The 25,542-nt window shown below is 35.9% G+C and overlaps 2 protein-coding genes across 2 annotated transcripts; both read left to right on the top strand.

Moving 5' to 3' along the window:
• The first annotated feature begins 4,378 nt into the window (after window positions 1-4,378).
• On the top strand, window positions 4,379-11,247 carry LOC121417830 (fibropellin-1-like). Its single transcript, XM_041611562.1, has 7 exons — window positions 4,379-4,576; window positions 4,925-5,038; window positions 7,050-7,178; window positions 7,798-7,925; window positions 8,271-8,511; window positions 10,144-10,257; window positions 11,063-11,247. Exons 1-7 carry the CDS (start codon window positions 4,492-4,494, stop codon window positions 11,245-11,247), a joined length of 996 nt encoding a protein of 331 aa, XP_041467496.1. The 5' UTR covers window positions 4,379-4,491.
• Window positions 11,248-14,118: 2,871 nt separating this feature from the next.
• On the top strand, window positions 14,119-14,791 carry LOC121416655. The gene is made up of 2 exons (XM_041610136.1): window positions 14,119-14,214; window positions 14,366-14,791. The coding sequence occupies exons 1-2, from the start codon at window positions 14,192-14,194 to the stop codon at window positions 14,781-14,783; spliced, it is 441 nt and encodes a 146-aa protein (XP_041466070.1). The 5' UTR covers window positions 14,119-14,191; the 3' UTR covers window positions 14,784-14,791.
• Window positions 14,792-25,542: the final 10,751 nt, after the last annotated feature.

The following is a 25,542-nucleotide window of genomic DNA, read 5'->3' as shown; positions in this document are numbered from 1 at the left end:
TTTCAAAATTAAAGTTAGTACATGCATGCATTTAAATCATTAACAAACACAGAGAATAGCTTTGCTTTATGAATTATCAAAACTCATCTAGTAAGTAACTTAACTTCGTTTATATATTTACTTTGCTTTGTAACGGAAAAGGTAACGTGATGATATGCACTTCACAAAGGTAGATACTAATATCATATAAAAGTGGGACAAAACAATTACAGGTTCTTCATTGTTTTTCTCTCAAATCATTACTATTTATATAATCGACATACTAAAAATGGCCATGAATGGTGAAGTTGAAAACAAAAAATGATTGATTTCTGTTGCAATGATACTGCAGATACGTCTTGTCCTGGTATCAACCACTGTGCATCAACTGGAACGTGTGTTGTTTTCGAACGTCAACCTGTTCTTACTTTTTTGTGCATTTGTGACGAGGGATATCACGGAGCAAACTGTGAATTAAGTAAGCATCGATAATATACTGGTATTATTCAGAACTAAAGACCTGGTCACACCGCCAGAGCGTTGTTGGAGCGGTCGTGGAGCGGTAGGGAGAGGGGGTCGAATTTCGCTCATAAAATTGGGGAAAAAATCGAAAACAAAATAAAAACAATCGAAATAAAAAATGGTGAACGGCAGCGAGCGGTGATGATTTTTTTTTTCTCTCCACTCCACGACCGCTCCAACAACGCTCGGGCGTTGTGACCAGGCCTTAAGCATTGAAGCGAATACAGAGTGGGAGGGGTGATTTTGATTGGTATATTTGACCAATGTGGTTACGTAATACAATGCCGTATAACTAACCATTACTCTATTTCAACATTTGGCGATTCCCAGGTTTGGCGTACGGATAGGAGAATAAAATCCTATGTTTTTTTTCTTATTTGTCATGTATTTCCGAAGCCGTTGTAGTCAGCAGCGGCACTTCCTCCCATGTCATGTATGAGAAAAGAATGATTTCATTTAATGCAATCTAACTTGATCTTTAGATTTTGGGGGATAATTGTAAGATTATAATGAAACTCACATATTTTGTTTCTTCATTTTGATAAAGATATCGATGACTGTGCTGTGAATCCCTGCTCAAATGGAGGATCATGCAGGGATGGAGTGAATTCATTTACCTGCGACTGCGCTCCTGGTTATGTTGGGGACAACTGTACAACAGGTACTCTCACCCCCCCCCCCCCCTCCTCGCATTCCTTCGGGACCGATCTAGGATTTAAAAAAGGGGGCACATTTTAAAGAGGAAAAATTGGCCCCCAAAACAAAGGTTTTCAATAAAAATGTAATCACACTTCCCCCCCCCCCCCACCAAAAAAACCCATTTCGATTGTAACATCTCTATGCGTCTCCAAATGACTTGTACACTATTAAACCTGCTGTAGCTTGGCGGCCGTAATCATATGAAGCGCGGACGCATTTCAAGGAATTAATTCCTTTCGGGTACTCATTTACTTCACCTGGGTCGAGTACGGCAAGATGTGGACAAATTCCTTGCTGAAGGAGACTACACCGTGTCTGGATTTCGACCCTGTGTTTTAAAGTCCGGAGACTAATCCAATAGTGGGTCCCTCAATTTCCATGTTAATTTAATTTCTATTGAAAAATAGTATACTTATTTCAAACCTCCAATGTGTTGCCCGAATCGTGTAAGTTTTTTTTTTTCACAACATATGTATTATTATTTTTGTTTCTTTGCAATGGATACAAATACTTATTTTTATATACAATTTGTTTTTGTTGGATGAAAGTGAAATAAATAAAATTGAAAAATTGAATTGAGTTGAATAGGCCTCAGCCCACCGTGAGCAAATATTACACCACGAATATTAATATAGTTAATAAATAGTGTACAAAATATTCTTAATACAGAAATTCTGCAAAATGTAGACTATACATAGTTAAGGTAATATTGTCGATCTTGGTGTATTGCATCAAAGGTAGTTAGGTCAAACACTTGCAGGTGTACAGTGATCCCTTTAAGAGTTATTTGACGTATTTCTTTGTCATGCAGGGTAGCAATTATAGATGGAATATGTTTAGAGACAGAACGATTTTAAATTTATATCAACATATATTCATAAATTATTTAATTTATTGAATATTATATAACATACACATTTTCCACGATCCATTAATTTGCATATCAAGGGATACTGAATAATAGAATTTGAAAACATCCCTATTTTTTCGATTTTTTTTTCTTTCTTTATGTTTAACAGATATCTGCGACTGTTGTCCTAATCCGTGTATAAACGGAGGTACTTGTAATGACGAGATAAACTCCTACACGTGCGAATGCCCTCTTGGTTACACTGATGTTAATTGTGCTACGGGTAACATTAATAGTCTCATATGTGAAATACTTCATATCTAACTTCTTCATTAATGTTTTCCAAGTATTATGTAATGAACTCCAGTGTTTTCTTTTGATAACTTTTTTTGCATTTTCCCTCTTTCGTACATATTTGTCATTACACATAGAATACGATTTCAGATAGAGAAACATGTACACAATTTACTGAGACCCGAATCCATAAAATCACCAATACGTCTCCATTCTTTTTATTATTTCTTATTGAAATTTTGAAGAGTACATGTTTAGCGTTAAATGATATCTTCCTTGTAAAAATTGATCAACAATAAGCAAGACAATTGTTTAAATGAATGCAGAGGGATTTAATGGGAGCCTTAAAGAATAAGGAAAAGATATGGTATAGCGTATTACGATCTTTTACTCAATGGGGAAGTCGTTGATATTAAAATATAACTCAGGTGTATTTTACTTTGGAAAGAAAATAATATCCATGCTTAATGCATTATAATGCTTATTACATTCTTAGAATCGTTTCATAGAAATATATAAATGCCAAAGTTATGATTTATTTCATATTTTCTAAATAATCTAATTATTATGATATGTCACCACTGAAAAAAAATGTGTAATCTGAAATGTTTGTGTTCAGAAGCAACTAGCACAAATATGAAATATTTTTGTCAAGTCTTTATTTTTTATTTGTCAAAAATATGAAGATTGGGGGGGGGGATAAAGTGACACCTAAATATTTGTATCTCCTGATGATAAACCATTGTGATAAAGGAGCATGACATACTCATTTGTTTGATAACAAATTCATCATAATAGCACAAATATTTTTTGAAGATGCATTAAATTCAATGATGTATAGCAATTGTCAACTTTTCTTTGAATGCCATATATATACACTCGGCAAAATACAGTTTTTTTGACACTTATAAAAGTTCAAATATGCCATATTGATATTTAGTTTTTGAAAATGACTGTATGTCAACATGACCAGACGATATTCCTCTTCGAATATGACATGACATTTTCCTGTGAACAGTCACGCATGGGTGGTTAATTGCTTTAAACAATAGCAATGCCAGTAAAAGAAAGCACCGGCGTTCAAAACTGGTGGCCCGGGTTCGATTCCCGGCAGAGACATTTTTCCGGCATTACCAATTTTTCCAAAAGGGCGAGTAACTCTGGGGAACCTTGATTCTAACTTCGCCTACCATTTCTTTCAATATATATGTATATATATTTGCTATAGTCCATGTATAATGTACAGTGCGTCCCACAAACAACGAAACCGAGATTTATCGATGATTTATCATAACTTAATCAAAAATACAATAGACAAATGAACTACCATTTTACAGCTTTGAATCTCCTCTTTCATCTGAAATTACTTATATTATTTTTCATATACGCATGAGTGAGCAAAAACAATTTGAAAAGGGGATTCCAGAAAGTCATTTGGCGGGCTGTATCTGGGTTTTAAAAAGAAAACCACATTTTTAAAAGGTTCAATATCTGCTTCTTAATTTGATACCTCAATTACAGAAAATGGTCAAGGAATAGCAAAGTTCTCGTTATTTGAAATTAGGCTTGAATTTCAATAATTTCATAAAATGAAGAGATTTTACAGGTTAGCGTTCAAACTCACTCGACGCTCCGTTTTGTCGACGATCAGCGATGCAGTAACTATTTTGTTACCGTGCGATAGCTTCCGTGGGAAACTGGTGAAAACACGTTTATTTAATGGCATTGTGGAAATACAAGCATTGTTTCGAGGGATCATAACTTTTTTACTTCTTTACCATTTTTTGTGATTAAGGTGTCAAGCAAAAGAGCAGATATTGAATTTTTTGGTCAGTTGACTTGTTAAAAAAATTTGGATACCCCCGCCAATTGAGTTTTTGGCATCCTTTCTTTGAATTGTTTTTGCTCACTCATGCGTGAATAAGGAATAATCTAAGTGGTATCAGATGAAAGAGGAGATTCTAAGCTTTACGTTTGTAGGTCATTTGTCTATTTCATTTATGATTACGTTATGATAAATCATCACTAAATCTCGGTTCGTTTTTTTCTGGGAAGCACTGTACAATATATTTCGTATACAGAAATGGTTTGTTCGATCTAATTTTGTTAAATCAACAGATATCAACGACTGTTATCCTAACCCGTGCATGAACGGAGGTACTTGTGATGATGGAATAAACTCTTTCACATGTTACTGCGCGCTTGGTTACACCGATATTAATTGTTCTACAGGTAAGTTAAACAAAAGTTATCTTATATGTGATACATTCTTTGGCTACTGTATACAAATTTTATTATGATATTGGCAATTTTGAAGAATTTCATTGAATATTATAATTGACTAACTTTCTTTAAGTGCGAAAGGGTGTTTTCATATTACATATACTTTGTTTTGTTTTTATAAATATTTTTTTCTATATTTTCGTGCAACCAAGTGTGAAATATGCATTAATACACAGACAACAAGAGACATTCAGAGAATAATCAATTGGATAATTTTGTTATAAAAAAATCAATTTTTATCTGCCCTAATCCATGTATGATAGACTAGTCTATTCCTTATTTATTTTTTCTATATAGATATCAACGACTGTGATCCTAACCCGTGTAAAAACGGGGCTGCATGTAATGATGGAATAAGCTTCTACACATGTGAATGCGTTCTTGGTTACACCGACGTTAATTGTTCTACAGGTAAAAATATTCCGTAATTTTCGCATTTACTACGGGGAAACTTGCTAAAACGCAGCAATTCCTTTGAAAATGCAGGTCAAATCACAATGGAGAGCTGAGTGGCTTTTCGTGAAAGTCGTTAGTCCAGGACTGCATCGGAATCTCTTGACTCTGGATAACGACATATTTGCAATTGTTCATCATTGGATGATCGGCTGCTTCTTTCCACCAACTTTCGACCAAACCCTCAGCTCTCCATTGTAACTTTAATCGCATTTTCAAAGGAATCGGTGCTTTGTAGAGACTTTCTCCGCAGTAAATACGAAGACTATCTATTACGTGATCTGGTACATTTTCATCTGTGAGATTTTAAGTAAAAAAGAAAAATAAATTGTATTTTTTTTGTGTATGTGTATTCATCATGGTTGAAATTGTAATTTTAACCAAGCATTGCTTCCCAGTGGCAGAGCGTCATTTCATGAATGGGAAGGGGTCGATGATTCTATTCTCAAATATATATATATATATATTTATATTACACTGAAACACATGAAGTGCTAATTTAGCACTTACAGTGCTTGTATAGTGACTGCATGCGAGTGTTGATTTTCTAGTTTAAATTTGAACAGAAAATCAACACTAGTATTGTAAATGCTAAATTAGCCCTCAATTTCTTTCAGTGTATATACAGTGCGTCACAGAAAAAACGAAACCGAGATTAAGCGATGATTTATCATACCTTAATCACAAATACAATATACAATTGACCTACTAATTTAAAGCTTAGAATCTCTTCTTTCATCTGATTATTACTTAGACTTCTTCATTCACGCATGACTGAGCAAAAACAATTTGAAGAAAGGATACCAAATACTCATTTGGCGGGGGATATCTGAATTTTAAAATGACAATCACAATTTAAAAAGTTCAATATCTGCTCTTTAATTTGTTACCTTAATAAAAAATAGTCAAGAAGTAAAAAAGTTATGTTTCCTCGAAACATTGCTTGTATTTCTATAATTTCATTAAATAAACTTGTTTTCACCGGTTTCCCACAGAAGCTATCGCATGGTTAACAAAAGACCTAATGCATGGCTGATCGTCAACAAAACGGAGTGTCGAGTGAGTTTGAATGCTCGCCTGTAAAACCTCTTCATTTAATGAAATTCAAGCCTTATTTTAAATAACCAGAACTTGCTTATTTCTTGACCATTTTCTGTAATTGGGCTATCGAATTAAAGAGCAGATATTGAACTTTTTAAAAATGTGGTTTTCTTTTTGAAACCCAGATACAGCCCGTCAAATGACTTTTTGGTACCCCCTCTTCAAATTGTTTTTGCTCACTCATGCGTGAATGAGAAATAATCTAAGTGATATTAGATGAAAGCGGAGATTCTAAGCTTTACAATGGAAGGTCATTTGTCTATTATATTTTTGATTAAGTTATGATAAATCATCACTAAATCTCGGTTTTGTTTTTTGTGGGACGCGCTGTATATATATATATATATATATATATATATACGCGCTGTATATGTACTAATGCTGTATTTTTCGTTAATAGTAAATCCCGTAGGAAATCGGCGGGGCGCCTTTTTGCTGTTTTATTTAACCAAATACATAGGAAATCGGTTACTTCTAAGATTATTAGTCATACTGGCTAACCTATACGACGTCACATGAAAGATATTACTTCTTTGTCTTTTTATCAAAGTGTAGACAATGGCAGAGCGGAGAATCGAACTCACAACCTTGCGATTATGAGACCAATGCTCTAACCACGAGACCACTCTAAATTTCCAAGATTGTACTTTAACGTACAGGTATTATTTGAAAGGTTTCACAACAATGTATCTAAATTCATTTAACTTGATTTTTCTCCTGAATTCTATCATGTTCATGCGTCTCTTAAACAAACGGCTTACTGTTGAAACAGCCTCTAAGAACCAAAAAAAAATAGAATACATAAGTGAAATGATTGTAAACGAAATGTAAAAGGTTAAATGTTGTCTTTGTCTTTTTTTCCCGATAGCAATTGATCCATGTTTTTATCAAACTCCATGTGGGGTGAACGAGGAATGTACAAACACTGACCTAGTGGAGATCGGATATTTTTGTAATTGCTCCGAAGGCTTCATGAAACGAAAGGACGTCTGTATGGGTATGAATTAATGATAGCAATAATAGTGATAATTACCGAATTAATAGAGCTCTTCGTGTCACAGATTAGCTATTATAATCACAGCTTTAGCTAAAGGTGGCACTTTCTTCAAGGCAGTTACTTCCTTCAACAAATTAAGAATACCAGGTACAGATTTACCTTACAATAATCGAACGTAGCAAGCTCTCATACAGAAATGAATTCCGGGTAATCCGGATCATTCTCAACTAATTTTCGGGAAACAAAAAATCCAGGTAATTCCAAAATTAGCATTATACAACAATTAAACGTAGCAACTTTTAATATTCATGCTATATCTAAAGAAATGTTTACCTCCAAAGGTAGCTCGAAACTTTCCGCTAGCGCGGTTCCTATTTTTAAAGAGAGCTTAAAAAATGTTGAATTCGTTGATTTTGGTCGATTGGACCAAATTTAGGTTCGCTGTATTATTGCCCGCTTTCTTGTTAAAAACTCAATTTTCAAAATCTTAGGAAATTTGGGATTCAGTTTCGGGAAATTTGTCTCAGACCTGTGGAAACACTGGTCCAAAGATTTAATTGAAATCATTGATGTTCTCACTTGTTAGCTATTTTTTTCTTCATTTTTTATTATTCGTCAGCTTCAAGTTCCGTTGGTGGCTCGCTCAGATTCGATCGAGTAAACGGTCTACAAGTTTTATTCACGGACTCTCTTGGTAACCCGCAGTCAGAGAACTACCTCAGTTTAGAACAAATTTGTTACAAAATCGTAAGTTCTATATAGGAAGGTGTAAAGCATTTGCCATTCAATGCAAGCTGGTTATACTAACTCCTTGTGTGGATCGGGGTGTAAATTGGGTACTTTATTGCGCAGAAGAAACTGGTGAGTAGAGGTTTAGGTGTTTAAACAAAGCATTAGTTTATTCCACAAAGGTTGCACTATTGATAAAGTAGTTAGGGATATTACTCCACTCCACTAGTGCAACACTCACTAGAGTATTGATTTTTTCTTAATAAGATTTTTCTTTTTTGTTGATTAACCTATGATTTCACAGTCTGTCATATCGGCCTACACATACTTTGACATCATTTACCCTATATTTTGTTATATTAGCTCCGTGATGTTCTGATGGGTTATCCAAACCTGCTAAACAGCGACTGGGACGTTGTTATTACTGGTTTCTCACCTGGTAGTGTTATTGCTGAGTTCATGGTCATGGTGTTTGACACTGACAGTAACACACTGAAAGACCAATCGTCAGCAGTCGAAGCCTTCCTTGGACAGCAGGATCCAGGAGTATGGCAAGCCCAAGATGGTTCTGGCAATCTTAATGTTCTAACCATTACTGCTTTCGGTGAGTATCAATCTAGGTTGTGTATTCCTAAAGGAAACAAGTGGTTCCCTCCATTTCCTCAACGTTATATGGTTATTTCCAATTGGTCTAGTGCCAATTCCACAAATTGCCAAATCGTCTACAATTTGTTGGTCTTTCATCAGTTCTTCCTCTCACCACAATGGTCTACGTTCATTTAGTCTTGTGCCATTCCGTCAAAAAATAGTTCGTTAATAAGCCATTTAGTCTATATACCATTTGGTCAAATTGAATTAAAGTGTTAATTTTGCAAAATGAGTAAAAAGAAAATAATTAGTAGACCAACTGGTTTATTAGAAGAAATGGTAATAGACGAACCGGTCATTAGATGAAATGACTATTATATCGCTTGGTTTTATCCTAAACTTTTACCGATTTATATTGTATAGTCGTATTGCTTTAATTGTATATTATACAAATATTGCAAGTAAGCGCTTGCATGCAGGGCAAAACAAGGACCGAGTGCGGTATATCCATCTGGCGAGTCGAGCACAAAGTTCATTATTTAGGTCCTCTGTGTACACGAATGGTTCATTGTCTGTTTTATACAGCCCCCTCCCTGTTACCATGGACCTATTACATTGTAATAGGACCATGCATTTACTGAGTTGCCCCGAATGATATAGGCCTATTTGATATAAATTCTAGACCTCGCACTATGATCCTGCATTCTGACATCAGAGTGGAGGGTATTGCATTAGCTATGACGTCAGAGTGCAGGATAGCGCATTTTGGTCCATGGTAACAGGGAGGGGGCTGTATAAAACAGACAATGAACCATTCGTGTACACAGAGGACCTAAATAATGAACTTTGTGCTCGACTCGCCAGATGGATATACCGCACTCGGTCCTTGTTTTGCCCTGCATGCAAGCGCTTACTTGCAATATTTGTTTATACATACTTTGGCAATCTCTCGTACTGTGAATCTTAATGTTTTAACCAACTACATTCGACGAGTCTGAACCGCAAAACAATTGTGAGTTAGTACCATGGGCGTCCACTGACAACACTTATCGTACCTGCGAAAGGATTTCCAATTATTTTTGTGACAAAACCAATTCCCAAGTAAAAAAAAATGCCATTTTGAATTTGAGAAACAAAAGTAATATACAAAATCTAAGAATTTTAGGGCCGTGTCATCTCTTAAGAGCTTTCATATCATGTATTGGTACATTGACCTGCATGTATTTATGACTTATGCAAATCTTATACTCTTCATATATATACGAAATTGAAAAAAAGAGAAATGAAGTTGTCTCTTAATCATTCGTATCTGTACAGCATTTTTGTTTATGGAGTCCAAAAGAACTGCTCTATCCCAACATTTTTCTGGGGTTGCAAGTATGCTACCACTTTTCTGTGCGATAATGGTCCTGAAATGTTATTTCTTGGTAAAAAAAGTATTTTTAGCGAATTATGTCAATTTTCAAAGAAGTAATTTAAAAGAATAAGTATAATAACCATCATAAAAGAGGAATATAGTATTTGGCTTTTAGCCCTGTTCTCTTCATAGAGCGGTCTGTGAACACCAGTAAACTTTTTATACGAAATTGTGCTAGAAGGTGTTGAATGTCTGCTGTAAAATATTTTTTTCTCTCTCTTTCTCTGTTAGGTGAAATCTGCCTTACTTCCCCATGTGTAAATGGGATGTGCCTGACGACCCCTGGGGACATAGATTATACATGCCGCTGCAACTATGGATTTACTGGACAACACTGTGAAATAGGTACACTTATAGACGTATATGATATTACAATATTTAAGGTTTTATTATTTTTGTGCCGAGTTGAAATAGCAAAGGCGAGAACTCCGTCTATATATATTTATATATATATATATATATGCATGTGTGTGTGAGGGTTTCTGTGTATTTGTATGTATGTGGGTGTGTGTGCGTATCGTTTTTTTTTAGATCTTTGTTCTTTCGTTCTCTTAGATCTTATCATACACCATGATGTACGAAAATGGGGAGTAGCCCAGGCATTTTGGTTTACACGCCTCTTTTGCTATGTTTATCTATATACAGGTGTATCAGTTGATACGTTGTTTTTTAAAAAAGCATTTTTGTATATATTTTACGGGTCTAGATGAGTATATGTATATGGTTCGGATATATATGTATTATCACATGACATGATAATATCAAAGAATTGTAAGAGTTCTATTTGATTTATAATTCTTAGTGTTAGATGCTGTTCAGGGGCAACTTGAGTATCAGAGTTACCGTTACGTGTTGGACCTGTGTGTTCTTTAACGTTCCCGCTTTAATTGATTGTCCTTATCAAATTCGAAGTGATTTGCAAATGTTTATTGACGTCAAATGCATTTTGCACGGGCACAAATCGATGGAGCTATGGTTCCGGGGGAGGGGGTGATCTATTAATTCTGCCATTGCCCTCCCCCATTTAAATAGCAAGACGTCGCGGATTTACGCCTATGTCCTGGTAAAACGCATAGGGGCTTAGTGATCGAAGCACTCAGAGCGATGTATTGAACTTGTTTTATATTAACATGCATGTTCTTTGTTGCAGAGGTTACTTGTTCCTTGCCTTTCCATCCATTCAGTCATGTTGTTAGACCGAAAGGAGTGTACAGGGGTGACGATTTTATCACCATCCAATGTGATGAAGGGCAGGAATCAGTTGTATGGCAATGTAACGGTACGACAGGGACGTGGAAACAACTTGCAGACCTTGATTGCGAGCCTGGTATGTAACCAAAATGTTACCCAATTGAAAATATCGACTTGTTATAAAGACGAATATTAAGTATCATGTTTATTTCCTCCGTCGACGTCAATTACGGTGGAGATATTGCTGGTCAGTTAATAGGTATCCGGGCTCTGAACTGGTGGTTCCGGGCTTCAAGTCCCACCGCAGCATATAGACTTATTTTGTAAACTCCAAACCTCCTGGTCACATATGAAGAGTTTAGTTGCAAAAGGGGTTAGGTCAACTTCGGACCACTCCGAGAGAAAACATTTTCTCGTATTGCAATATTCTTATTACAAGCTAAATTGTCAGGATATACTACCCTATCATGTGAACATAACATTGGGTATAACGAAATCTACCTGTCTTCAATTTGTTTGTATATATTTTTTAGAAAATTAACATTGTAGACCTAACCCCTTTGCAAGTAAACTGAAATGAATCCAATCTATTTTGATAATTTTTTTTTCAAATTTCAAATTTTCTTTGGTATCATCAGAGTGACAATTTTTTTGGAGGTTTAGGGACAGGAAACAATGATATTAATGAGAATGGACCTAATCACTTTTGACAACTGAGTTCCTCAGTAGAGTTTGGTTACAAAAGGGATTAGGTCCACTCCAAGAAATTCATTTCTTCTCCTTTATTGCAATATTCTTATGCAAAACTGAATTTCCATGATACCCTACCACACTGTACAGTCTGGGAAACTCCCGCTTTTCCGAGATCGTTTGAAAAGTCCCTTTTTTCGAGATAGTTGCGTTCACCGAAGCGTGAATCACCGCTGAAAACCTTCGCCCTGTGTAGTCTTTCTCGGCTGTTTTCAGACCCTTATGTATGTCTGCGAAACACTCGGTAAGAGCGGTGAAAATGTGTACGCGTGTATACAACCGTGCATTGTTGTGATCTGTAAAACATGTGCATCTCTCTCCCCCTCTCTCTTTTTCTCTCTCTTATTTATTGTCAAGCATTCAATTTGATTTTCGTTCATCACTTACCCTTAATCCGGACGTTAAATGTGCCGTAATTAGACCATATTTTTGGATCCACCGTCATGTATATCCGTATTAATTCCACCTGAGCATTCATCTTCAGCTTATGATCTGCTGCACAATCCATAATCAATACATTTAGTTTCCACTACTAGTGCCGGCGTGCTGAATACAGGTCTGTCCTAAAACAATCATTGGCTGGTTGACCACGCCAACGAATTGAAAAAAAGTATACTGTATTCACCTTCAAAACAAACATACTGCAAAGTATTGGGGCTAGCGGTCACCAAATCAAGTGCATTATAAAAGTCTGCCTGTCAGCTCGATCCATGTCCAAACTTCCCTCAAACGTCCAGCCCAGATGAGTTAAAAGCAATATCATGATGTCATTATGATCATGATCATTCTCCATTCGACATGATCCATGCTAGCAGTGAACAGGTGTGAGATCAATGGTTTAGATTATGAACATTATCGAGAACTGCATGTCCATTTTCCATAGCACTAAACCGCCGGAGACCTGGTTAGAGCATAGAGCTATTAATAGCTTCATGGTTAGAGGTACCATAGGAACGAATATATTTTCCAAGTCTTTCTTATCATATATTACGTAATGCCGTACCCAAAATAACTTTCAGCATGATCATGAAGGTCCATGGTAGTACCATAGCTCTATGCACACTTTGTACACCAGTACACATACACACACCACACGTTCGGCTACAACATGCAGCGGAGTATCTCGGCACAAAGGCTGAACGCAGAGACTAACCTCCTCTTACGAGAACTTTTGCTTGCATTTTTTCAACATAAATGTGTCTTCTTTCTTCAATAGCGTCTAAGCACCACGGTGGCGAATTCTATTTTTTGGAATATAGATGAGAAATTTAGTTTTCTTTAACATATTTGAAAATAAAAATCCGCCACCGTGGTGCTTTTATATAAATTTTTAGTGAGGGTATGTAAAAAAAAAACATTCACTTTGTACAGGAGAGCTATTCGGTGAGATCCTAAAAGATTACGTCATGCGACCACAAATCCCTGTTATTCGAGATTCTGTCGCTCTCGCAAAAGCGTGAGTTTCCTTGACTGCTGTAAAAAAATGAAGTGATAACTTAGCACTTATAGTGCTTGTATAGTGACTGCACTACGAGTGCTAATTTTCTAGCTCAAATTTAAACTAGACAATGAACACTCATGGTGCAGTCACTATACCAGCACCGTAAGTGCTAAATTAGCACATATGAAGAGTTTAGTTGCAAAAGGGGCTAGGTCCACTTCGTACCATTCCGATAAAAACATTCTCATTAATATTGCAATATTCGTATGAGAAGCTAAATTGTGAGGATGTACTACCCCATCATGCGAACATAACATTTGGTATAAAATAAATTTACTTGTCTCCAATTTTTGTATATATTTTTTTAAAAACTTACATTGTAGAAATAACCCCTTTTGCAAGTAAACTGAAATGTATCCAACCTCTTTTGATTAAAAAAGGATTTTTATGCCATTTCAGTTCACTTTTTAAAAAGAATTTCAACTTTTCTTAGGTATCATCTTACAGAGCTACTAAACATCTACACTATATAGTTACACACAAAAAGCAAATTTAATGAAAATTGACCTAACTCCTTTTTCAAGTGAGCTCTTCATATATTCAGAGTGATTATTTTTATGTTAGCATATGTTTATATATTTTCTATGTTTTAATGAATGCATATATCTGTGAAAAAACAAAAAAAATGGGTTTAAACAAATAAGATTTAATATACTTTGGACATGCCTTTAATTTGTGGCCTCTGAATGCGTTTTCTCAAGGGCACTAGAATATGCAGTATGCATCGTAAGAGTAACACTTTCCTCTTCATTTTCAGATGACGATCCCGAAGGAGGAATATCCACTGGAGTTATTGTAGGAGTCGTGGCAGGGGTAGTAGTACTAGCTATCATTGGAATGGTACTTTTCTTTCTCTACAAGTAAGTTTGTTTATTCTATTTCTATGGTACATGAAAAACTTGATTTGTAGATAGATGGCGCAGAGGTACCTGTACCATGTTTATGACCAAACGTCAAGCATGCCTATTACACTACCACAACCCCACAAACCCTTTTCTCCTTTTTTCATAGGATGGCTCATAGGAGACGTCCGACTACGACTGACGGCATGATACTACGGGAACAGCCGACAGGCCAATCACAAGGACAACGTCCGCATGGAACTGTCAACCAAGGAGCCGGATTTAGTCAATCCGAGCTTACCGGTGCAGGTGCTCCGATCCGGGATAGGACCGGGACGTTACCTGCAGCCCCCTTCGGTAATGTCGGGCAGTTTGGGAATAAGGATGCGGGAGATTATGAAGGTTCGCCTCCAGCTTATGATTTCAACCCTAACCATGACTATCTTAGAGGCGCAGAGAGTGAATATGCTGAAGTGATATTCAAAGAAGATGGCAAACCGGAAGATGATATTAATTGCCCGTCCAATATTCCTCTTAGGCAAAATGTATACATAGAGGCGATTAGTGACCGGGACGTCACAGCATAAGCAACAATCGTGAGCAGTGTAGTAAAATCACGCGAAATCGTCATTACGCAAACATGTAATAAAATGAGGTCACCACAGTGAATCGATAACAGCGAGAGCGCTGCACATTGCCAGCGGTTCACGGAGATTTGCACGCAAAACCTATGAGAAACGAGCGAGAGCGAACGATTCCACGAGCTCTTCCCCCTTCTTTCCCTTCCCGGCGATTTGTCCCAAAACAAAAGGATTTCTGCAAAGTACGATACTTTGTTTTTCAACTTTATTAGCATTCGATCTATCCGCGCCGATTTTTTTTTTACCGTGGCATTTTGTTATAAATTACCAAAAGAACCTGTACATCAGTTTTGCCGAGCTGAATAAAACGACTGATAGGCGTTTATGACAGCCGTCATTCACGTAAACTTTTGTATCCGATATGTAAACTTTCATTCTACACGTAGTGTACTGATCAATATGCACACAACGTCGTACTTGAAGGTTCGTTATAGTATTAATATTCATAGGTGATAGCAACGGGGAACATAAGATTGACATGTACAATAAAAACCAGTAAAAACTATTTAAAAATGATGAGTCCTTGATGCAGTTCACCGACACAGTGAAGGATCAGGATCGTCAATTACAAAACAGATGAACATGATGAAATTATAAAACTTACATGACTTGTCCAATATCGCATGAATCATATTAATATCCCTTATTTTTCCTTTGGCTTATGACTGTTAAGTGCAGAAAAGGGGGAAACGGTGAATAATTTGGTACTGGCTGTATGGTCCCGTGGTCAGTAAGCGTGCATGTTTGTAGGCCTACATTCACAATGATCACGTCGATGGTCAGAGAACAATTTCCCTCATTCATCTCACTCCTCTCTTATCATGCTTATCATTACATGTATCATGTGTATACCAGGGAGATGGGGTTTGGTGTGTGCATTAACGTGTGCATACAAGGAAAGATAGCCGAGGTATAGGCCTTCGTTTGTGTGTAAGTTCATTGGGCATGTTGGGTCGTCTCTTCGGTCAAGAGCATGGGTGCTGTGTGCATCATTGCACGGTGCAAGCTTGTGTGTCAAATACGCGCGAAACGACTAATAACAGGCTACAAAAATCACTCGACCATGCTGCCGCTATGCGAATTCGGTGTGCGAAGATTACGTAACTTTCACCGAAATTAACGCTACACCGTAATGACGATTTCTCGTTATTTTACTACACTGGTGAGGTTCTTGCAACCGCAACGCAGAATGCTTTTAGGTGGGTGTTTCATAAAGCTGTTCGGATAATTACGAGTGTCTTACGAACGACTGTTTATCATTTCTTGATGTAAATTATGCGCACTATTGTTTAATTGGCTTAGATATAGCTCTTGAGATAGGATCAGAAGTCGATTTAAAGGTCACACGTAACTTACGAACATCTTTATGAAACACCTAACTGGAACCTAAAGAATATGTAAAGTCCCTTCATTTTCAAATTTTCTTCAATTCTTTTAGAAAGTTAGTGAATCGAAACAGCAATTTCGTCCCGTACTCTGGAAAACGACATTTTTGCAATTTTCGTCAGCTCTAAAACTTAGGACGAAACTGCTGTTCCGTTCACCTAACTTCGACATAAGAATCACAAAAACGGAAATTATGTGTTATGAAAGCTGTTTTGACAACAAAATTTGTTAATCTATTTTGTTCTGAAAAACCGTCAACAGTTTAGAATGAATCTCCTTGGGTCTGAGGACCAGACTAATTGTATTTGATCTCCTTGTTCTGTATGTAATGTGCTTGGGTGAGCACACACACACCTTGTATATATTGTACATAGACAGTACACACATTGCATGTTTAATGTATGTAATATGTATGCCTTGCCAGAGGTTTCTATTTTTAGCGCCATCTCTTGGTCAACTGAGGGGATAGAGGTGATAAAATGGAATCAGTGCTGGAGATTTAGTTTTGGGAGTTAAATCTACACCAATCTGAAGCATCCTAAATAGGATTGCACTTTATTAGCAGATTTTTGGAGGCAAATAGGTTAGTCATAACATTGATTTATATGTACTAAAGAATTATGAATGTTATAATGCAAGAAAAGTTGATTTCAGTTACAGGATGCTCCAGGCTGAAAACAACTATATCTACTAAGAACCTAAAGTCCACAAAGCAAAATGCTGAAAACACTATCAAAATCGGATAATAAATAACGTCGTAATTGAAATTGAATTTTTGGAAACAGTCATATACAATTCAAAATGAATATTCATTGGGTGCGCTGATGATGTCACATCCCCACTTTCCCTTTTCTTATGTTCTTTACATGAAATTATATTTTTCCGGTTTTTTTCATATACGTGTGAATGATGTGTTTCCACTATAATGAAATAAGTTGCAGCAATACATAACTAATGTACTCAATCAGTTGTCAATGAAATTGTTATAGTTCTTGGTAGAACATTTTTTTTCGAAAAACCTTATTTCATGTAATAAAATACAAAGGAACGATTGCGGATATGACACTATCAGTTTACTCATTGGATGTTCATGAAGACATGCCAATAACTTTTTTACCGGAATAATGCAAGTCGACAGATTTCAATAACTTATTTTTTTGTTATTTGTTATCCGATTTCGATCAAATTTTCAGCATTTTGCTCTGTGAATTTTACTCTAATTATTAAAATGGGAGAATTTTCCGTTTGGATTATCCCTTTAGAACATGCATGATACAACTGTAGTCGAGTTTAACATGAAGATGATGAGGACGCGAGAATACGCTCAAGATATATTGTAAATATTATTTTTAGAATTGGGATAATTTAACAACAAAATGATGATAGCAACATTGACTAATAAGAAAATGTTCATGAATTTCATTTCAAAGTTTCAAATTCCGAATTTCATCTAAGTTCATCAAAAATGACTTAAGTAAACTCTAATTTACAATAAGAAAAAAAAAATAAAACAAGTGAGGATCTGTGCTCCAACAACATCACATTAAAATACAATATCGACAAAATATTATGATCATTATCTATTCTGGAAGAAAAAAAAAGTTTCACTATATCTTTGATGACAATAGACAACGTATTGAATTCATTTGTGTCTCTAATATGAATTTATTTTTATTTCATTTAGGGAGTTTAAACTTCAAATGGACCAATAAGAAGAGCATCAAATATTTCCTCTTGTTGGAAAGTTCAAAAAGAGTTATAATTCAGGAATCCCATGAAATTCATTTTATTGAGCATCAATGTGATAAATATTTGATCACATCTTCTCTGGTGTTCATATATAGTGTAAATAATTCTACAGAATTCAAAGATGCACTTATATGCTAAAAAATACACAATGAGTATATCAACTGCAGCTATTACGTAAACTTTTTTAGTTGAAAATATTATCGTAAAGAATATGTTTTGTCGTGGGTGAGTGAAAAACGATTACGGCAAAGAGTTTGCTGCTACAATAACTGAAATACTTACATCGTATTGTATTGAACTATTCAGTTCTTATTGGTGTAAAGAGTAATTAATAACAATGAAAAGAAAAACAAATTATGTGTAAACGAAAGCAAAGAGGAGGAAAGCGGAAATGGCGGTTATAATCACGTTTTCAAATTAAACTTGACATTTAATCTATAGCGTTTAAATGTCTAATTTGTATCATTATATGCTCACGTAAATTTAGTAGAAACAAATATAATTTTCCCCTTTCAATAGAAAGCGACTGTGAAAAAAAAATATTCAAATTTACGCAGATTTAACAGGTTAAGCTTGATAAGGACTACTCATAATGCCATTAGAATATCTTAGTGTAACGATATATGTATCATCTATAAAATACTTTCTTATTTATGATAACTTATCATCCTGGGTGATTATGTACAATTACTGAACGGCGTCTGGTATCCTTGAACACATCTTTTTTTTCTAATTCTCGCATTTTCAGCTTAAAAAAATATTTATATCCAGAATAAAGTAATAATATTAATGATTATGAGTATTGCATTTGTATGTGTAAACAAATTAAGCAGTCATTCATAGTGTTCGCACTAAAATATTAAAATGCAGATGCTGTTATTCAATGCAAAGTAGGAAGGTCGTTATCATATCAAACGATATTTACTCAGTGTTTTAATTGATATGAATATGAAAAAGACCCGAGTCCATAGGACTAATCTAATCTAATAAATCTAACCAAAAAAAAATCAATTTGGCCAATTGAAGTATATTGGGCCAAAAGATGTCAGAGAACATCATAAAACAAACTTAGTGAACATTTCTAATGAATATAAATATTCACGTTATGTGTAGGCAGGACCTCTTGTCTGGTGGACTTGGGTCGTTTTTAGAATCATATCGACTTAGGCCATTCTTACGTTAGCATACATGGTAGACCTCTGTAGCACTTTCAATGTATAAACATGATATGTAATAAATTTGTGTTATATATCGTACACAAAAGTTCCCCAATGTCTTTTTTTCATAGCTGATGTGTTGTGTGATAAGCGAACGGTTGTGGGTGTCGGTGTTAAATTTAAGGATATGTGTATATGTTTCAAATGCTGAAAAGTTTGCAAGATACAGTTTTCTCTTCCTCCATCAATGATATCAAGAAGTTGTTAGAACACAAACAACAATTTAAGAATGAGTCAGGGAAGGTCCCTTCCTTTTATTTTTATCTTTAATACAAACAACAAGAAATACCGGGGGTGTCCCAACTTAGTAGACCGGCCAAAACGATTTTTTTTATACTTTGGACGGCAAAAATTGTTAATGCTTGCTAATGCTTGGCATCCCAGCTAATAGTCTTGCAAAAATATCTTTTTTATATTTGTGGCATTAGGACATTTACTATACATTCGATGGATAAACGAACTGAAATCGAAGAATTTAAGTAGCGTAGAAAACTTTTTCACAAACTTTTATTTTGAGAAAAGCGCGGTTTTATGTTTCACTGTGCCATATGTTTGTGTGTGTAATATTGAAATTTGAAATGCATATTTAGGAGACTTATAATGTGAAACTCTGAATAGAAATAATTCCAAATCAAAGATAATCCAAAATATGATGATAATCCGTCAAAATGCGTGATTTTCGACATTCTTTCAGATTTTACGCTAAAATGACACTTTCACGCAAAATTGCGCTTGGCATCCGGTCGTACGCTATTCCTGGGTATTTTTTGCAAGACTTTTAGCTATGATGCCAAGCATTAACAAATTTTGCCGTCAAATCCTTATCTAGAGCACCTTTTGACGTTTGGCAGGTCTACTATGAGGGGGATGTAAATGGAGTGATAACTTTTCCTGAACAAGGACTATTGATTCATGCTTGCCAAATATTTTGTTGTAAAATTCTATTAAAGTAAAACTTGTGTTTTGAGTGAATTTGGTAAGAAAATATCAATCCTGAATCCGTCTAGCTCAGCTCAACAAACATGCGCACATCAGCATAGCAGTTATTATTTTTAAGGAGCTATTTTGTTTGTATTGACTCACACCCATCCTAACAACCCTAACACACCCTCATCCACGCACCCTCTGACAAGACGAAATGAGAGAGGGCTCTATGATATGAATGTAAGAAAAGCCGAAGTACTGGACTTTAGAATTTGAGCAATCTGAGCAATAAGTGTCTTGAAAAAGATGTGTGTTACTGGATAGTTACTACACGTTTTGAACTGATCGAAATATACTCGAGAAGGACTCACTAAGCCATGACGACGTTAGATATTTCAACAATCAAAGCGAGTGCGAAGCGCGACCTGACAATTGTTGACATTTCTACCTAAAGAATGAATATTCTAAACACTGAAAAGGGATATTTTGAACACTTTATGGAATATGCGGAAACAAAATAGGTGCCTGATAGATTTGCAAGTGTTATAATTCAGACAATAAAAAATGATATCTTTACAGAGCACTTTTTAAAAATCAATTCGTAAATCGAACAGAATAATGACTTCGATTTCGAGGTGAATATGTTTTGTATATTGACTTCCAAACTTGATATTTAAGTTTCATATTGAACAAGATATGTATATCACCTAAAAATTATGCGAGCGCGAAGCGCAAGCGGAAATGTTATATCGTGACAAGAAAGGTTTTATTCATTTTTCAAGTCCCCCCCCCATCTTATTATATTTACTCTTCTTTTTTTTGCTCCGCCGGACCCCTCCCACTCGCCTGGATCCGCATATGGGCTATGTTCGGTCTCCAAATCTATCTAGGCCGGGGTATTTTGGGAGTTCATATGGCCAGGGGGGGCCTCCCAGCCCCCCCCCCCCCCCCCCCTTCGATCTCGGCCGTCGACAGCACGATCGCGCCGAAAATTGGCATGGAAGTTGCTTGGGACATAATCTACAAGATTGTATAGTAATTTATTTCATGCGTTATTAGTATGCAAAATCATATTTTTTTCCTCTAACTCCCTAAATAAAGCTCCAAATGTACTAATTTTTGGTATAGAAACTTTTTGTGGTGTTCTTAGCAAGTGTTCATGAAAAAAACTTTCAATATCAAATCGTTTTCTTTTGTATTATATATATTTTTTTGCAATTTCTTATGTATTTCCTTGTTTTTTACCTTTTGTTTTTCATTGTTTTTTCAATGAAATTTGTTGGGGACTCTTCTGTGATCATAAAAAGCATAAAATAAATTCATTTAGACCAGCAAAACTAAATATAATCATACATTTATGAATTTTTGTTGAAAACACAATTTGCATTGACTTTGTACACGAATTCACGTTTTTGAGCAATTTTTGGTCTGACATGCACTTACATAATGTTGCGTAATTTCGGAACCACGTACCCGGGTGATGCAAAATTGGTCTCAAAAGTTGCGTAAGACTTGAAAGTAAAATGTCAAAGAGCGGTGCGGTCAGAAATCTTTGCGCGGCGAAACAATCACGCGATTTGTTGAGGGGTTAAATCGGAGCGACAATTTTGTATAGCATATCCTTCCTTTTTACGTCTTTTTATTCCTGTAGTACTCTGTTTCTTTTCCGAATGTGCTGAGTTTATTTTCATTCCAACTTCATTCTTTTTCATTTTCTTTCTGCTCCATGGTCTCGAAATCGGCAGCCCATTGCTGTAACGCATGCGTACACCACAACTCCGCACTACCTACCAACAAACTTTGTGACAGTATTTGCCAAGTGAATGGATTGCGAAAGGTTCTTACGAAGAAAAATAATAAAACAGAAATGAGTTAAACTCCCAACCATGTCGGAGATACTTTTTTGTGTATAATAAGACGATTGCAGCAACAGAATAATGTCAGATTTCACAATCAGATGTATTTCCCTGTAGAAAGATCCTGTAAGCAAAATGATAGGCACCAGAGGCTCCCTGTGCCCACATGTGTCCCACACTAAATTCACCAAAATAGACTTCGTTGGCCCCTGTTAGGGGTATGGTGCCAATGAATCTAAAGCGAAATAGACTCGCAAGACTGCCATCTCAGGTCATATTTTCATCTTGTCTTATGTCAATTTGTCTAAATACCAACTCGAATACTATCATTTGTTTTACAACCAGATCGTCCACTACCTACATGGTCCGGATCCGGATCTTTCGCTGGAAGACGCGGACGGACCTTTAAGATGGTTACTTAATTTTGGAGGAGACTTCTTGGCCTGTCCTAAAAGAATGTCCTACAATGCAAAGTGTTATGGTAACAGTGACATTTACGATTTAGAAAGAGTTTCCGGAGCCACATTTGGTTCCTTCTAGAACTCGAGGTAGCCGGGGGAGGGGGGGTCCACTTCCATTGATGAGTGGATGGATGGCGCGACCAGGCGTGAAGAGGGATTTCTTTTTTCAAGAGTGGGCACGTTACGTATATGTAATGAAATAAGGGTGTCAGAAATGCTATTCAGAATACTGAGAAAAGAGTATATATAAGAAAGCTAAGTCTTTACCGTCGAACTTCCAATACCTGTAAATGGATGCATTTTCATAATCTGGGAAAGAATCGTTTCCGTTTCTATGATGCTTTTCGAAACCCCATGGTCGCGCCTGGTATCCACTCGTCGATGGAAGTGGTCCATCCCCATTTCGGGGTAAAATAACATGATGCCCATCACATTGTGTGCAAAATGGCTTATGGTTTGTGCAGGAGGAGCGCGAGCAAATGAAACAAAAACGCAAATTCGGATGCTTTTTAATACGGATGCTGAGCACATACATGTATCAACGCATGCAAAATGGTTAAGGGAGGTGAATATGACCCATGGAATTCCTTGCCAGTGATCCACCAATAATCCACGTTAGTTGCAGTGTCGATTCGGACTGTAATGATATATACCTTATCCTTATTTCAGCCCATTTTTCTCACCTAATATGTACTCAATTTGCTTGAAGAAAAAAAAATCTTCTCCATGTCATAATCTATCATGTAAGCCTAGCGTTTCTCATATCTCCAGCCGAGCTCATCTGCCGGACGGAGTACAACTCCGCGCTCAGGCTTGCATGGCATGATGACTAGTCGTACGTGCATTAAAGTCACATGAAATAATTTTGCACATGAAACGCAGATCTAGGTCCAGTAACACAAAGCTAAGCGAGCGTTGTATAACAGCTTTCCACGATTGATTCTATTTACTATAATGTACAAGCAATCGGAAAATCGAGTGTACGATTCACCTTTAACCCCTGTGTTACGGGACCCTGATGTCCGCTGTTTTAGGTCTACGAATAGTGCCTATTGTCATTTCGTCCACTCACCATTTTATCTAATAACCTGCTGGTCCAATAGCCATTTAGTTCCTTTACCGTTAAGTCTAATAATTAAACTTAGTTTTAATTGTTCAAAATGAATTAAACCGACAATTTGGCAGTTTACCCAGTCCAGCCCAAGTATAATACATGTATTACAAAACGAGGTTTCTTCAACAGATATAATGGCGGCGTGTGGTCGAATCTTATGAGTATGCTGGGCTTTGGGGTGGTCCTAGCCTCTTGACATGCTATCGGGGTGGGGGAGCAAACTGGATCAACACAAGCGCGCATATTCCTTTCAAACCCATACGCACTCCTAATTAGACACACGCACACACAAACACTCAAAGACTATCTCTCTCCCTTTCTTCTGTTACTGTTCTCCCTTTGTAATTTGCATACATTTTTATAACAGAGAGCATTCTACTTAATGTTTTAGTGCTAATTGTAAGATTTTATTCAAGTTCAGAATATAATAATAATAATAATGGGATTTTATTCAAAGACTGTTCGCAGCAAGAGCTGAATTGTACTGAACTTTTACATAAAAGACAGCATTAAACATAACAGTATCAAAATAGAATTATAAAAATACACAAAGCATAAAAAATCTACTATCATTAATACTTTGGGGGTTAATGTGAATCAACAGAATATTTTCAAGTACTCATAATTGTATCAGTAACAAATATATTGGTGTCATGTTAAAGATAAATTCCAGTTTTGGTAACGATCTCAAAATGACTTTTTACATAATCTAATATAATGACCACCCAAGTGTCTGTTTAAAATGATTAAAAATTAATCTGTTTAAAATGATTAAAAATTAAGTGCCAAAGGATTCTGGAAGAAATTGCGTAATTGCTGAGAAATAAGCAAAATAAGCGCGGATTCGGTCACTTCCGTCGGGTCTTTATTCCAGCAATAATAATACACTGTCCCACGTGTGCCTATCTGTGTTGGTGATCTTCAGTGTGAACATTCTTAGCGTAGATTTCAAGATTTCACAAAGTTCAGTTTATGTAACTGTACCAGATCTAGATCCTCAATGATATACTGACAATTAAGCCTGGTTTTCAGACTTTCTCATGAAATCAGTGTTTACTGCAACTACTGGCATTTCTCTTTAAACCCGAATACTTTTACTTTTAAGACTGCAGTATTAGCCAACTAACCTCAGTTTCGTTTAAAAATATATGTGTTATAAAACCTATTATTATTCTGCATATTGAATTAAACAAATCGATAAGGACATTAATTGATACAACCTGGTGAAAGGGAATAGATGTTCACATCATATGTTATCATTAAAATGCAAAATGAAGACTAAAGACGATTCCAGGAATTATAAGAAAAGACACAAAAAAAACAAAAGATTGTCGTGTTAAGTTTATATCCCCAAATTTACCATACTTCTAAAGAATGTATTATTATAATTATGCTAAATAGTCTTCATCAAAGGAAGAACGAGTATTTTCTCAATGAAATTAGTGTAGCATGGTGGCATATTTGCCTTACATCGTGCTATCTGTCTTCAATAATATCTCTTTCAAAATTTAATATTCTTATGCCTTGCTATCTCTCTGCATTTCTCTTCCTCTATGCTATTTCAATATTCTCCTCCTGCTCACATGTAAGCTCACATGTAGTCTATTTGAGACATTATAATCTCTCCAACAAGTACCAGTATTAATCCTTCATAGTCATCCCCAACCAGTCCCCATTTTGTTTACAAATAACCTCCCTTTTGTTATGAACTTATTCGTTACTATGACTATAGGCCGTAAAGCTCCCCAATTTCTGGTAAACCTTTGTTCACAAAGTGCCCTCTTTGTTCCCCTACACCAATTGCCAACACTATGAACAAAGTACTTTAAGACATAAATATTGGTTACTGGTAATGATGAAGTTTTACCTAGAACCTATTAATGAGCCTTGACTAGACAAATTAATTGAAACATGCATCCCAGCTTTCCTTAAACTTGACCAATGAAAAGTGTAGTTTAATTTAAGTCACGCCCTCCAGCAGATATCCCTGTCCAATTA

The sequence above is a fragment of the Lytechinus variegatus genome, chromosome 6 (genome assembly GCF_018143015.1).
Source record: "Lytechinus variegatus isolate NC3 chromosome 6, Lvar_3.0, whole genome shotgun sequence".
Lineage (NCBI taxonomy): Eukaryota > Metazoa > Echinodermata > Echinoidea > Temnopleuroida > Toxopneustidae > Lytechinus > Lytechinus variegatus.
This window is presented reverse-complemented; position numbering and strand designations above follow the sequence as displayed.

What these genes read in the sequence shown, in the direction of transcription:
- LOC121417830 (XM_041611562.1), top strand. Translation starts at nt 4,492, where the DNA reads ATGAACGGAGGTACTTGTGATGATGGAATAAACTCTTTCACATGTTAC. An exon ending in AACAAATTTGTTACAAAATC is followed by an intron (nt 7,926 to 8,270) that starts GTAAGTTCTATA and finishes TTGTTATATTAG; the next exon opens with CTCCGTGATGTTCTGATGGG. An exon ending in TGGACAACACTGTGAAATAG is followed by an intron (nt 10,258 to 11,062) that starts GTACACTTATAG and finishes TCTTTGTTGCAG; the next exon opens with AGGTTACTTGTTCCTTGCCT.
- LOC121416655 (XM_041610136.1), top strand. Translation starts at nt 14,192, where the DNA reads ATGGTACTTTTCTTTCTCTACAA. An exon ending in GTACTTTTCTTTCTCTACAA is followed by an intron (nt 14,215 to 14,365) that starts GTAAGTTTGTTT and finishes CTTTTTTCATAG; the next exon opens with GATGGCTCATAGGAGACGTC.